Source organism: Mustela lutreola, chromosome 7 (assembly GCF_030435805.1).
Source record: "Mustela lutreola isolate mMusLut2 chromosome 7, mMusLut2.pri, whole genome shotgun sequence".
Classification (NCBI taxonomy): domain Eukaryota; kingdom Metazoa; phylum Chordata; class Mammalia; order Carnivora; family Mustelidae; genus Mustela; species Mustela lutreola.
The window spans coordinates 54,881,049-54,894,747 of NC_081296.1; the positions used below are offsets into that span (position 1 = coordinate 54,881,049).

General features: G+C 53.8%; 1 protein-coding gene across 2 annotated transcripts; it reads right to left on the bottom strand.

The window, feature by feature from the left end:
• Nucleotides 1-1,611: 1,611 nt before the first annotated feature.
• On the bottom strand, nt 1,612-11,002 carry CALML4 (calmodulin like 4). Of its 2 annotated transcripts, XM_059180924.1 has the most exons (6): nt 10,845-11,002; nt 10,699-10,729; nt 6,458-6,598; nt 4,633-4,821; nt 2,104-2,278; nt 1,612-1,940 (listed from the first exon to the last, which is right to left on the bottom strand). In XM_059180924.1, exons 1-5 carry the CDS (start codon nt 10,845-10,847, stop codon nt 2,139-2,141), a joined length of 504 nt encoding a protein of 167 aa, XP_059036907.1. In that variant the 5' UTR covers nt 10,848-11,002; the 3' UTR covers nt 1,612-1,940; nt 2,104-2,138. The 2 variants fall into 2 exon arrangements, with proteins under 2 accessions (XP_059036907.1, XP_059036908.1); XM_059180925.1 differs by lacking the exon at nt 2,104-2,278 and having other exon boundaries at nt 10,845-11,000.
• Nucleotides 11,003-13,699: the final 2,697 nt, after the last annotated feature.

Sequence of the window (13,699 nt, forward strand, 5' to 3'; positions counted from 1 at the left end):
CCAGAGCTTCCTTTTCCTGTCCCTCCAACTCCTGGGTATCCCTGTCTTGTCCGTGGTGTTCAGCTCAGCTGTGCAGGACTTGCTTCTTAACGTCCATGATGAGTCAGAAAGAGATGTGGGGGCAGGCCCCTTAAGCCTTCCCTGAAAGTGAAATGCAGCGTTTCTCGATGGGGTGTACGAGGAGCCTTTGACTTAATGGAAGTTTAAGCACCAGTGTGTGCCCCACCCCCACTTTGGCCTCTGGAAGAGTCCTGGGAGTAGCCCTAACGCTTAAGTACTTCTATTCATGTATTCTTGAAAAAAGGCCATACAAGAGTGTAAGCCTCAGACAGCGCAAAACCTGGATGTGCCCTTGCACTTTGTGAGCCTGCCTGGGCTCCCCCAGCCAGATGGTCATGACCTCACCTGCTTAATGTCTGAGCCACTTGCTGCCTGCCTCCTACAGGACCTTTCTGTAGCTCCTAGGAATTCCTGCTCACGCCCTCTGGCAGTTACACTGCTGGGAAAATGAAAGGCTCTCCTTTCTGAGGACCCTGGTTAGGTCTGAAAGCGACAGCATCTTGAGATAATTGGCAGATTATCTGATCTGCCCCGATCTGTCCCCTGCAGTTTCCCTGGTGCTTAGCCCTTAGATTTGTGTTTTGTGTAGCCTCCCAAAAGACACTCCTCCCTCTTCATTTCATTTTCTTTTTCTTGAGCCACTAAGGCACCAGTAAACAAAGCCACAGCCTTGAGAGCCCAATTTTGAGACATATAAGGATGAAGATCTCTGTACTTAGAGCTCTGGCCTCTGCCTGCTTAACGTGCTGGTGTGGGACTCCAGGCCTTTTTAGGGCTGTGCTGACAGTACCAACAGGATCCACAAATGTATGAGCACACAAGCAGTGCTGGCCTGGCCCCTCCTGGTTGCAAACCTCACTGAAAACCCTGCTCGGGCTGGAAGAGGTCCCAGTGGGGCTCTTGCTGTATCCTGGCCATGGCCTGTTCCATCCCTTTATTTATATCTCTGATCAATCTGGCCCACCATCCTAGTGCTGTGACCCTCTCTGATAACAGGAGAGCTCAAAACAGACGGGAGCTCCTCCAGCTCCGCAAGGCTCTGATAAAGGCAGCAGGTCACATCTGGTGGCCTGTAGTGTAGGTTGCAAAGTCCCATTGCCCTCCCTGCCGTCTAGCTGATGCCTCTTGTAATGTGACCGTGTTCACTCTGTACTCTGTGTTTATGAATGAATATCCTGAACCATGTCACTGTGAGTCACGCTGGGAATAAGAATGTGTAAAGTGGCCCCATGGTGCTGCCAGAAATGTTAACCATACTTGTTCGTTCGTTTGTTTTAGCTCTTTGCTTGATGCTAGTTTTCTGCTCAGCACTGGCTTTACTTTGGAAATGTGGAAGATGGTTCCAGCACCAAAAACAGACACCCTCAGTAGGCTCCATGAGGTAAGAAGTCGGAGTCCACCTTGAGTTTAGGGATCCGACTGAGGCTTTAAGGGGTGAAATGACTTACCCAGAGTCACACAGCTGGGACATGGCAGAGTCAGAACTGGAACCCAGGCCCAACTGCAAACCAAAGGCTCTCTCAATGCCGTAAAATGCTGGACTAATGGCACTTGTTAAAAATCAATACAAATCTTTTATTAAAGACTACTAATGCTAGGCTGAAACCATTTCATGTCATTGCTGAGTTTCCGCCCTGCCACCGCTGCGGTCAACTCATCTCATCTTGCTGCAGCATTTACCAGTCGTGCCCCCCCCCCCAGGGTAAAAGAGCCTTTTCTTTTTAAAAACTTCACAGTCTGAGTTTTCAGGCCTGGGGGAGGCTCTCTTGCAATTCTCTTTATTCAGTAGTCCCACACAGGAATGGTGATCTTGTGGATAAATTCATCGTACTTCACTTTGCCATTTGGTTCGATATTTGCTTCCTTGAAAAGATCATCCACTGCAATAAATCACATTAATTTTTCAGTTTGGCTATAGTGTTACATTATAGCACATCAAATTAGTTATTGGGGGTTGAAGCTCCCCAAAGGTCTTTCCTGGTGTCCAGTGGACTATTCCTGAAGACCAGGAAATTAACGAGTGAACAGAACAGGACGACTCACCCCTATCCCTGAAGACAGATTCAGTTTTGAGTGAATCAGGCTTTCTGCAGGAGCCCAGGTAGATTGTGGGGATGTGCTAGTGGTGAGTCCGTCACTGAAGCCACCTGGTGCTTGCTTGCTTCTTTGTCTTTTTTTTTTTTTTTTTTTTTTTCTTTTTTAACGAAAATATCTGTGCCTGTATTTCCAGAAACATTTGGTATGGATGTTACCTTCTATAACCCACTCCCTCAGTCTCCCGGCAGAACAGCCCCATCCTGGGCCACCCTGCCCTTAGCTTTGGCCTGCCCCCAGCCTGCATGCCTTCCCTTCCTGCCCCACCCCAAGTGGGGACTTGGTGACAAGTGGTGTCTGCCACCATCACCTCTTTTTTAAAACGTGTGTGTTTGGGGGGGGGGGCGGTAGTAGAAGAGAAGATAAATTCAACTGTGTCTAAAGCTCAAAGTGTACAAAAGTGTCATTGTTCTCTGACATTGCTCAAAAAAAAAAAAAAAAAATCACTTCATTTACTTGTTTCTTCTGGTTCTGGATTCTTGGGACAAAATCCTAGCTTGTCCCAGATATTGGCAAGAAAGGCCATTTCAACCTCCATTTCTCCACAGTGGCCTCTTGGTGCCAACCTGCCTTTGGCTCTTTGGGCCCATCCTCATCCCCTTGCAAAAACTGTTTCACTGCCCTGTGTCAGCTTCCCTGGCTCTAGAAGTCCCTGACATATAATTCTGGGCAGTTGGAAAATCTCCTGCGATTTATCCATCCTCCTCTAAAATGTAATTACTATGCTCAGTGCCTAAGCTGATGGTAGTTCTCAGTATTTTTAGAATGTTGAGGAGACTGTAATTTATCCTGTTTCATGGAGAAGCTTCTACCCATCAGCCATTGGGGTCAACCCATTCCAGTGGACAGGCCCAGTGGCAGCTGCAGCTCAAGCATACAGGCCCCTCCTGTCCCCAAGAGGGGCTGTACTCCTCAGCTGAGCGCTGGCTACGCCTTCTGGGTTCACTCAGATCCCACAAAGACCCAGGGGGCTGAAATCAGCCTGTTCCAGGCCTTAGAATGGAGGCCTCCCGGCAGCCTCCTCCAGCCTTCGGAAGATGCTTAATAAAATTGAAGATGTTCTTTTAGTCACCCAGGGTAAAGGATTCCTACTTCTCATATCATCTTTCCTCCCTCCCATAGCAAGAGGAAGGGATGTGGGTCTTCCTGCTTGTCTGGAACACATTACCAGTTTGGAATGTTTCTTCCCTGGTTAAACAAACAAGAGATGGGTGTGAGTCTGGGGGGCCAGGGCACGGCTTCAGACAGAGATCATTAACCGTGAGAATGAAGGCCTCTGCTGCCCTCTCTGTGCCCCCGCCAGCACTCCACCTGCAACATAAGAGGCCGAGCAGTGTCCTAAGAGCCTGAGCGCAAAGGAGAGCCCTTGTGTCCCACGTTCCCATGAACGCAGCCACAGTGAAAGATGAGCTCACGGTCGCCACCAGCCCGAAAAAGCAGGGAGAGCGCAGTGTGCCTTCTGTAGCGCTATTTTTAAATGCTCTGTGCTGTGCCTTAGTGACTGCAGATAAAATCTAAGCGAACTGCTTTACAGAATGCTAGCTTCTGGAGGGACCTGAGGGATTGTCTACTGTACTGTCGTTTCCCAACCAGGAAACCGTGGAGGCTGAGAGAGGTTAAGAAACACCTCTGAGGGTCTGGGAGAGCCAGGCATCAAATCGAATTCAAGCCACCGGTTTGTTGTGATTTAATCAAAGGCTAAAGGTCCACCATTCCCAAAGCCTTTCCCTCCACCTGCCTGTGTCCCAGCCCAGCACTCGCGTCTCTGCCACCGGCAGGCCCAGAAGCCTAACTGGAAATGCCAGCCTCTGGTGGCAGCCCCCCGACGGCTGCTGTGACAGGGGGGAGGGGCAAGGCTGGAAGAATGCCACCTGGCGTCCCAGCATGGGGGTCACCCCCTACAATGGCCAAAGGGCGTGCCCAGAAGACCCCAGCCCCTCATCCTGCTCCAAGGCAGGAAAGCCCACTGGCCTGCTGGAAGATGCGAGGCAAAGACCGCCGCAGACGCTCCTTATGGAAGAGCACTTCAAACCGGCTGAGTCATGAGAAGGGGGGCAAAGTAGCATCTCAGTTTGGAAACCCTCAGCATCAGCAACCACTTCAGAAGACAGCTTTGGCGAGGGGAAAGAGTCTGAGGGTCCGTATGTGTGTCGAACAGACTTGCATTCACACCCCAGCTTGTCACCTGTAGGTCATTATAACAAGGGCACTGGTGCCTCCAGGGGTCTTGTGAGCACTAAATGAAGGCCCAAGTAGATCCTAGCATGCTCTCCCCAGGCCTTCCCTCACCCTGGCAGCCTTCTCCCGTCACTCTCAGACCCCTACTCTTTCCCTTGGGCTCGAGTTCACTGAGTATGACACGGAGTCACAGCCATCTGGGCAAACATCACATGCGGTGTCTGCACAGTCCTACTGACCGGGCTTTGCTGCCCTTCCCCCCCCCCCCCACTCTTGCAAAAGAGGGACTCAGGCCTTTACCTTCCTTGTGGGTGAGCTTCTCCCCCAGTTTCATGAGTTTGGACCGCAGCTCAGACGCCATGATGTAGCCTTTCTTCTCCTTGTCAGTCATCAACATGGCCAAAAGAATTTCTTTCTTTGGATCCTCTTGTTTTATTTGCGAGTGCATGATGGTCAGGAAAGTGGAGAAATCCAGCTCTCCATCTCTGTCTGGGAAACCCCCCAACACAGCAGACTGAGCAGGGAGGAAGAGGCTCTTCTTGGAGAAGCTAAATGGCCTCCTGCCCAAGTCTATGGCCGGCTCAAGGGCCCCCAACTCAGAAAGTGCCATGCTGGCGACAGTTATCATGAGGAGGATGCAGCCCTTCCTATGGAGCCCCCCCACCATTGATCTGCCTCATGAATCCTCTCAGGAGCCCTCAGTGACTGGGATGACCCTTGCCCCATTTTGCCCACTAAGGCAACAGAGGCCCCGGAGCATGGAGTCACCTCACAGGATGGTGGCAGGACCAGGATGGGGCGCACTTCCTCCGCTCCCATCTGGGGGCTCCCCTCCTGCCCTGGGCTGGAGGGAAGTACTCTCTGCATCCATCCTTCCTCAGTGGCCACTGCAGCACACCCACAAGGACGGACAGGTGACCCCACCTGAAGCCTCAAGCCCCAGCCCCACTCCCTCTTCGGCCTTCTCCCTCACCGCAGCCTCTGCCCTGGTCTCCCCAGCCCAGCCCCTCCTCCAAGCATGCCTGCAGGCCTCAGCCCAGGCCCTGGCCAGCTACAACTGCAGGAAATCAGAACTTCCCCTGACCACAACTTCCTGTTTGGAGGACACAGAAGCCAAAGGAAACCACCACCCCATTCAGAGCTGGAAATGGGGATCTCAGTCCCTGTGCACCCCATCAGCCGGCTCCAGATCTTCAGAAGCCCTCCCACCCCCCATGGCCTCCCAGTGCTGCTGCAGATATGCTCTGACGGGACCTCCAAGTAACCCTAGCCGATGGGTGAGGAAATGTGGTCCAGGCACCCAGAAGTCACCTCTGGGCTCCAGGTCAAGTGTACTTTCCAGTCCACCTCCTTCCTCTGGGCCAGGTTTTCCTTCCTGTGTGTCCAACTACCAGGGCAAACATCTATCCGGCCTCTGACACCTCTCTGGTATTTCTCATTTTTTTTTTTTTTTTAAATAAAACTTGTTTCTGGTTATAAAAGTCCTAGGTGTTCCCATCATCAAACATGAAAGAAACAATAAAGGGAATGAAAATCATCCCTAATCCCATCACCAGAGAGAACAATTATGGTAGCATCTTGGGTGAGTTTTCTTCTACCTTTTTTCTCCACAGTGTTTAGGGGGTCGGTCTTTGAAAGAAGAATCGGGTCCTAACCCTGATTCCACCACTGAGTTAAGAACTTGGGCAAATTACCTAACGGCTCTGAACCTTGGTCCTTACCTGTAAAACAGGAGGATGGTGCGTACTTCACAGAGTTGTTTGAGCTAAGCATAGGACAAAGACTCAGTGAAGGGAAATTGTCCCAACACGTGGGATCACTATTAACACAGTCTTTATTGCAAGTTTGTGATAATGGAATGCCTAGATCCTGTGGTCTTCTGTGACAAACAGGCATGTCGCTGGTTGCCGTGGGGCTTCCAGGAAGCCTGAGTGATACACAGCACACCTGGCCACATGTCTCCACAGCGTCTGCTGGTGAGTTCCGACTTCCACCCGTACCTCAAACGTCTGAGCTCTTCATACCCACCTGCTGGGCCCTACGCCAAGACGCCAGCTACAGGACTTGCCCCCAACCCAGCTGGTGTGTGCCCCTCCAGCAGCCACGTCTGGCCCAAACCACTCACCGATCCCGTGGATCTGTAGGTGCCGCTGCACTTCCCTTGGTGTTGGGCTAGCCCCCAGGCACCTCATCACCACCATGAGGTCAGTGGCTTTTATCTTCCCCCGCTGCTCCTTGTCAAACAGGGAGAAGCATTCCTTGTACTCTGTGCACAGCCCAGAAGGAAGAATTACCTGCATGTAATTGCCCTCCACACCCATGCCTTGCCTTCCCCTCCCCCTCCCCCTCCTCTCCCCTCCCCTCCCCCTCCCCTTCCTATCCCTTTCCTTCCCTTCCTTTCCCTTCCCCTTGCTGACTCTCTTCTTGAGTTTCCAGACACAGCAAATAAAAATACAGGGCTGCCAAGTTAAACTGAATTTCAGATAAATAAGGAATACATTTTTAGTATAAGTATGCCCCATGTTTTGCATGGGATATACTTATACTAAAAAGTTTTTGTTGTTTATCTGAAATCCAAATTTAACTGGGTGGCCTATATTTTATCTGGCAACCCTATCCCCTCCCTCTCCTGACTTCCCTTCTGCCTCCTCCGTCTCTCTCCCTTCCTGCCTCTCCCTCCCCCCTTTCTTCTGTTTGTTTTTTTTTTTTTTTTCTTTCCTCTTTTCTCCCCTTCCATAACTGACTAAAACCAAAGGAAAGCAATCCTACCCTCCAGGCCAGCCCATGGAGACCTGGAGTTTACAGCAGGGCCTGCAGACTCTAGAGTACCTTTGCAAAGACAGCGTATAAGGGAAACCAGGGAAATTATGCGAAATTATGCCGTGGGTAGAAATCCCCTCTGGGAAGGCCTGGTGGAGAATGGCTGTCCTATCTGGTGAGTTATTATCACATCTGTGAGCACTGCTGTGTCCACGCTCCAGCCTCCCACCTCCAGGCTGCTGAACCCTCAGGCAGTCCTCTGACACAGACAGCCCTGGTCCTATGCTTAAAGACTCCGTGGGACTATATCTGGCAGGCTGCTCCCCCGACCCCTCCTCCTGGGGAGGAGATGCAGTGGCTGCCAGGAGCTAAGGCTCCCCTAGACCCAGCAGAGCCCAGCTCCCTGCCCTTGGGGCACTGCAAGGAGCTGAGGAGGATGCCTGGGCCCCACCTCCGAGATTCCCAGACAGGCTGGGGTGGGGCTGCGGGCAGAATTGGTCAAGAGCTTCCCTGGTGACTCTAATCCCTGAGTCCCACAGCAGAGCCCCATCGGGGCCTCTCAGCATTCAGCTCCCCTGTGCCTCTGAAGCCGCTCCTCAGCTGGTAATAACAAAACCAATGACAGGCTCACTCTACGGAGCACTTCCCCTGGGCCCTTGTTTCATCCTGCCATGCCCCTGTGATGCCCAGTGCAGTGCCTCTACTGTTCCCGTAGTGCCAAGGGGCCACTGAAGGCTGTGGCAGCTGAGGGCCTGGGGAGGGAGGTTGGTGGGGGGAGGCAGTCTGGCCCCTGAAGCAGAGCTCCACCCAGGCCACTCTGGATCCTGGGTTCCCAGGCAGAGGCCACCAGAGGGTAGACAGGAGTAGGGGGAGGCTGAAGGAAGGTCGCCAGCTTCTGCCCTAAGGCCCTTTCATGTTCCCCAATTAAGGCCTCTCCTTGAGGATTTCAGGGGCGCTGCTAATAAAAGGCAGCTTCCCTGGTGGGGTTTAGGGACAATTAGCCAACTTTGTGCCTGTGGAGAGGCTGAAGGGGAAAGCCTAACCCTTTCAGAACTTTCCAGAGCCTGGGCTTGGAGAGGGCCAGAACACATGAGCAGGGGACAGGAACTGAAGTGGTCTAGAGGAAGCAGCACCAGAGCCTGGCCTAAGATCCCACCTTTGGTTCCTGCAAAACCCGATTCCCTCCAAGAGGGCGCCATGCCAGTGGGGGTGATGCCACCACTAATGTGGGGGCACCCTGAGGGAGCCACCCTGCATGTAGGGCTTAGAACTCCCCCAGCGCCCTTCCTGGGGACCTCTCGTGACCACCCACCATGTCTTCTGAGTCTGCCCCCTGAGTCCTCAGACCATGACTGTTGTCCCTGCCTGATGCCCATCACACCCTTGGGGCCTAGAATTGGCCAGACTTCACAGACAGGCAACTGCCTCTCCCACATGGATGAGTGACTGGGACCATGCCCCTAAAAGCAGCGGGGTCAGGGGCAAATGGAGTCCCATCTCCTAACTGTTAGGTAAAACACGTTCTATCTCCCCACATGGACAAATAGACCATTGAAAGACCCAGAAGGCCACCGCTGAATGGGGACCCCCGCGCTAGGGCAGGACAGCAGGCCGCTCTCCTTGCAGCTCCCTTCCACCCTCCCTGCTCCCCCTTTCTGGCCTTGTCTTCTGAAGGGCAGGCCCTGTAACCTCCCATATATGTTACTGCTTTTGTTGTCCCCCTCCTCTCTGTGTGAGTGAATGAACAGATTTTGTCTGTCGTGTTTGCTGCCGTATTTTAGAGCCTAGACCTGGGCTGGCACAAAGAAAGGACTCATATTTGGTGAAGGAAAGAATAAATGGGTTAAAAATCCCCCTCAGGTCTTCCCTTTGGGAATGCAAAGACCCTGGAGCAAGAGAAGGCCTCCCCAGGGCCTAGATGAACACCAGTTGTGTGCTGGTGCGGGTGTAACAACCAGCTCTGATGGCATATGGACACGAGTTTATCATGACGTTTACAGACATCGAGGACGTGTAGCACGCCACTTATAAGTAACAATAAAATGTGCACTGTTCTTTATAAGTTCCGTTCCAGGCAGCTGATTGTCACAAGTGAGTTTTGCCAGCTCTCGTGTCCCTTGCCAGCCTACAGTTTCCATTCAACCATGGTTTGCCGAGCCAGGCCGCATGCCAATGAATGCAGCTCTTTGCCCAGTGAAGGTATGGTCATTTAATCTGGTGAGTTACCATTACACTATTTCTCACCCTTGTACAAATTCATTAAACTGAAACCTCTTTCAAATTTTCAGCACTGATGATAGGGTTATTTTAAAACATTCACTGCATAGATGCAGGGACTGAAACACTATTTGATGCTACTTTATTTAATAATGACTGATTTGAACAAGCAGCTCAAAATATTCGTCACCCAGCTCATGCTAGCTAGAGCAAGTCTGGGTGACACCATGTGCCCGACTGACATCTTCTCTGCCTCTTGCTCACAGTGTCATTCTCCCTACTTCACAGAGGAGAAACTGAGGCTCAGAGATGATGGAACCCCCAGTCTGCTGCCTCCAAGACTCCCGCCCTTACCACTCCGGTGAGCCACCTCTGCGCAATCTCTCATTCGAGAAACGTTAGTGGCTGCTTTCTTACTGTCGGATACAAAGGGATACAAAGGGAAGCGTCCCTTCTTGCCTTCTGGGAGTTTCACAAATCCTGCGGGGGGAGGGCAGTGAGCCTCAAAACTAGGTGTGGGTTGGTGGAGGGGCGTTCCTGAGGCCGACAGCCGGACTCCAGCCTTGAGTCACCACTCAGTCTGCCCTTAGACTTGGGAAAGAGAGGCCCTTGCCCTGGGCCTTATGTTTTCACAGTCCCTACTCTGGCCTTCTCTTGGGATGAGGAATGTTGAGCCATCTAAGACAAGGTGCCCACCCAGACCCTGCACCCCCTAATACCCACCCACTCTAGACCAAGCTCTGGGGGCCCAGAACTCTGGCATTCCTGCCCAAGAAGCGCTAGGCATACCTCCAACACCTGTAGGACCCTTGCTGGGCTCTGGCAGGCCCCTGGGTTCTGTGTAACCCAACTCTCCCCTCCTGGCCTTCTGGAAACACAACTCCATGCTGTGCTACACTGAGGCCGGCTGGGCGGCGGGTGGGCTGGGGGCTCGGGTAGTAAGTGCTCCAAATGCTGCTTGATGTCAGGGGACAGGGGACCACAGAGGCCACCTCAGCCCACGCCCATTTCACAGATGGGGAGACTGAGACCCAGAGAGTAGAAGTACCTGCCTGAGAGTGCAGACCAGGTCTCTCAGCCACAGCCAGTTAACAGGGCACTCCCCATCTCCCATCCCTCCTCCCAAATCCAGCTATCTGGTCCTGGAGAAGCCTCTAGCGGGCGCCCTCTCCTGTCTCCCCCACCAGTAAGTCCCACTGACAACTGTAACACCAACACTTCACCTCTGAGCCCTACCCCCTCCCCTGCAGCAGGCGGCCCCCTGCCTGTGGGTGGGCTCTCCCACCAGCTGCCCTCCTTCCCACCCACAGAAAAAACGAGCAGAGCAAATTGCCTAATGAGACCCACATTTTGCTGCAAGTTGCTAATCAAAGAGCAACGCCAACCTACCATTAATTTGGTCCTGGGAAAGGAACTTGGCCTGTAGCAGAGAGAGGAAAACAGTCAGGGAGAGGAGCCCGTGAAAGCGCCCCCGCCCCCCCGTGCCCCCAACCCCAGGGCAGCCAGGCTCCACAATGTCACAGGCCCCCACTCACCATCCTGGGCCTCAGGCTGTCACTTGCGGGCTTGAGGCTCCCACAACTGCCTGCTCCGTCCCTTTCCTCCCAGCTTCAAGTCGAAAGTCCGCCAAGCTGGGTGGAGGCTCCGTAATAAATCCGCGGCTGCCATGGAGACCAGGCCGGGGCGCCTGCCCGGGTCAGATTCCAGCTTCCCCTGCGCCTCGGATGGCGGCGGTTTTGCTGTGAGTCAGTGGGGATGCAGAAGGGCCCCACCACCACTTGTCCTGCTTCGGGAAGCTGGTGCTCTCTAGCAAATGGACACATGCCGCAGTTCCTCCCTGGGGGGCCCTCCATGGACGGGGTGGGGTTGGTGATACTCAGAAAGGGGGTGCCTCGGGGGTCTTTCCTGTCTCTTACCTGGGGCTAAGATTGGGCTGATTACAGAAGACCCATCGGACAGCACCCTCTGAGCCAGAGAGGACCCCTCCCATGATGGCACAGCCAAGCAATGGGGGGCGCCCCCACTGCCAAGGCCTTGGGATGCCCTCGGGAGAAGGGGCCCAGGCTCCATGCTCTTGGGCCGGAGTCCAGTCCTTCCCTCAGATCCATTTGCTGAGTGACCTTGGCGCATCATTTCACTGTGCTGTGCCTCAGTTTCTGCACCCGGCCTCATCACGGGGCTGTTGAGAGAATCAAAGGGCCAGCACACAGTCCGTTCACCCCTTCCTTCCTTCCGGACACCCTGACGGTAGCGGTTGGGTGGGTGTGTGCACTGGGGTTCCAGGCCCCACAGTTGAGCTACCCCGCGGGCTCACAGGGAGGCCTCTTAGGTGACTTTCCCCAGCCAGAAGGGCTCCTCTTCTTCATTTCCCTCTTCTGCTCCCCACAGGCGCCCCCCTCCTCTGCAGAAACTGCTGACTGTCCCCATGTCCTTGCCCCGGAAGTGGGGTGGTTCCCTGGGGCTGGGCACTGGGCACAGCTGGGTCTCACCCTGGCTCTCCTCCACAGCTGCTGGCTCCGTCTGTGGGGCTCCAACTCCAGGGCACCCCCCGCCTTGTTAGGATTGCCGCGGAGGGCTGAACAGGCTGTGCTCTGCACAAGGGCCCCCCACCCAGGGGACGCCTGGGACCTGGTGAGTGGCTGCACGTGCCTGCAGGAAGGGGCCCCTCTTGCTAATGTGTACAACGTGGACAGGGGGGCCTGCCCTTGATCTGTTCTCCCTCCCTCCTCTCCTAACCGCCTCCGCATGAAAGATTTTCTGTTCTCCAAAATAGTGTCTCCTGAGTCACCTCTTCACATCTGTTTCTAGACCCCGAGAATTTCAGCTGGGGGATTTGACTCCTCTCTGTTGGGGGACACAGGAGGTGGGACAGGAGGGAGTTTCTGCTGGCAGCCTTGTGGGGAGAAGTGAGGCAAAGTCAGGCGGGGCCTTGGAGGCCAGCGGTGGTGGGGAGGGGAGTAGGGGACAGAGCTGAGGTTTGTGGGGAGGTCCCCAAGGGGGCCCAGGCCAGAGTGCTTGCTCAGAATGACCCTGTGTTTGGGTTGGAGCTTATGGGGGAGACAAGGTATTTTCTTGCATCGAGGTCAGTGCATGATCCAAAACACCTGCTTGTGAGGGTTGGCTCCACGAGGGGTCCCTACAAAAATCCATGGAGCTATGAACTTCACTGTATCCTGTGTCTGCTATACTTCGACTGTCAGTGGCTGAGAGCAGGCGCCACCACTGCCCACTGGCCATCTGTGCCACCCCGTGGGATGCTGGGGGTGGGGGACAAGAAGGGCTTCCTTCAACTCAATGTGAAAAACAGAAAGCCCCTCCAATACCACCTGGGGCCGAGACTTCGTTCCCCTGAAGGGCCCCATCACCACCTTCTGATGCGGCTGTTAGAATGGGACAAGAATTTGTATTTTCTTCTGCCATCCTGATGCTGCCAGTCAGGGCCACACTTTGAGAACCACTGGCCTCCAGTCAGCAAGGTGCAGTGAAGCCAGGTTGCAGTTAAGAAGTATTTCTAGGGACATGTTTCCAGCAAACTCTTTTGGGCAAACTGCCCAAAGAGATCCCGGTCAAGGGGGACATGAAATCATTCTAAACATTCACTTTCATACCTATTTTTTTTTTTTTTTTTTTACAGTTTATTTATTTTAGAGAGAAACGGACAGAGAGAGACAGAGAGACCAAGAGCAAGCATGCCCTGGGGTGGGGGGAGGGGCAGGGAGACCCCGAAGCAGACTCTCAGCTAAGTGCAGAGCCCAACGCAGGGCTCTGCTTCATGACCCTGAGCTCGTGACCTAAGCCAGAATCAAGAGTTAGACACTTAACTAACTGAGCACCCCCCCAGGTGCCCCTCATACCAAATTTTTTATTCATTTTTTTTTCCTGTTTTCTTATCAAGGACTGCCCTCCCCACAAGTTGTATGAGCTTCAGGCCCCACGTGACCAGGCCTGTGCCTGCTCATAAGACACCCAGCAAGTCTTGCTGTGCAGAACAGGCCAGAGACGCGGGTGGAAGGAGAAGTGTCCTTGAGGCAAGGAAGGGATCCGGCGAGATTGCTGGGCTGGTGGGGGCACAGCCTCCGACGAGGCCAGCTTCGAATGTCTCCTGTCCAGCATGGCCCTTCCTGTGCTGTCTGCTAAGAGGAGCCCCTGGTAAGTCCCGGGAGCTGGGTGGTGAGTCTGAGATGTCGAGGGAGTAAGTGACTTGCCCAAGGCTCAGAGCCAACCTCCAACAAATCTGACTCCCCACCTCCCCCCAAAGGGCACCTTTCTCTGTTTCAGCCTCTGGAATGGGCTGGCAGTGCAGCTGGGAGGCCTGAGGGGCCATCTCTGAGAGGCAGGCCTGGAGAGGCTCTCTCCTGGCTCCCCACTCCCCATATGCCCCGGACTTCTC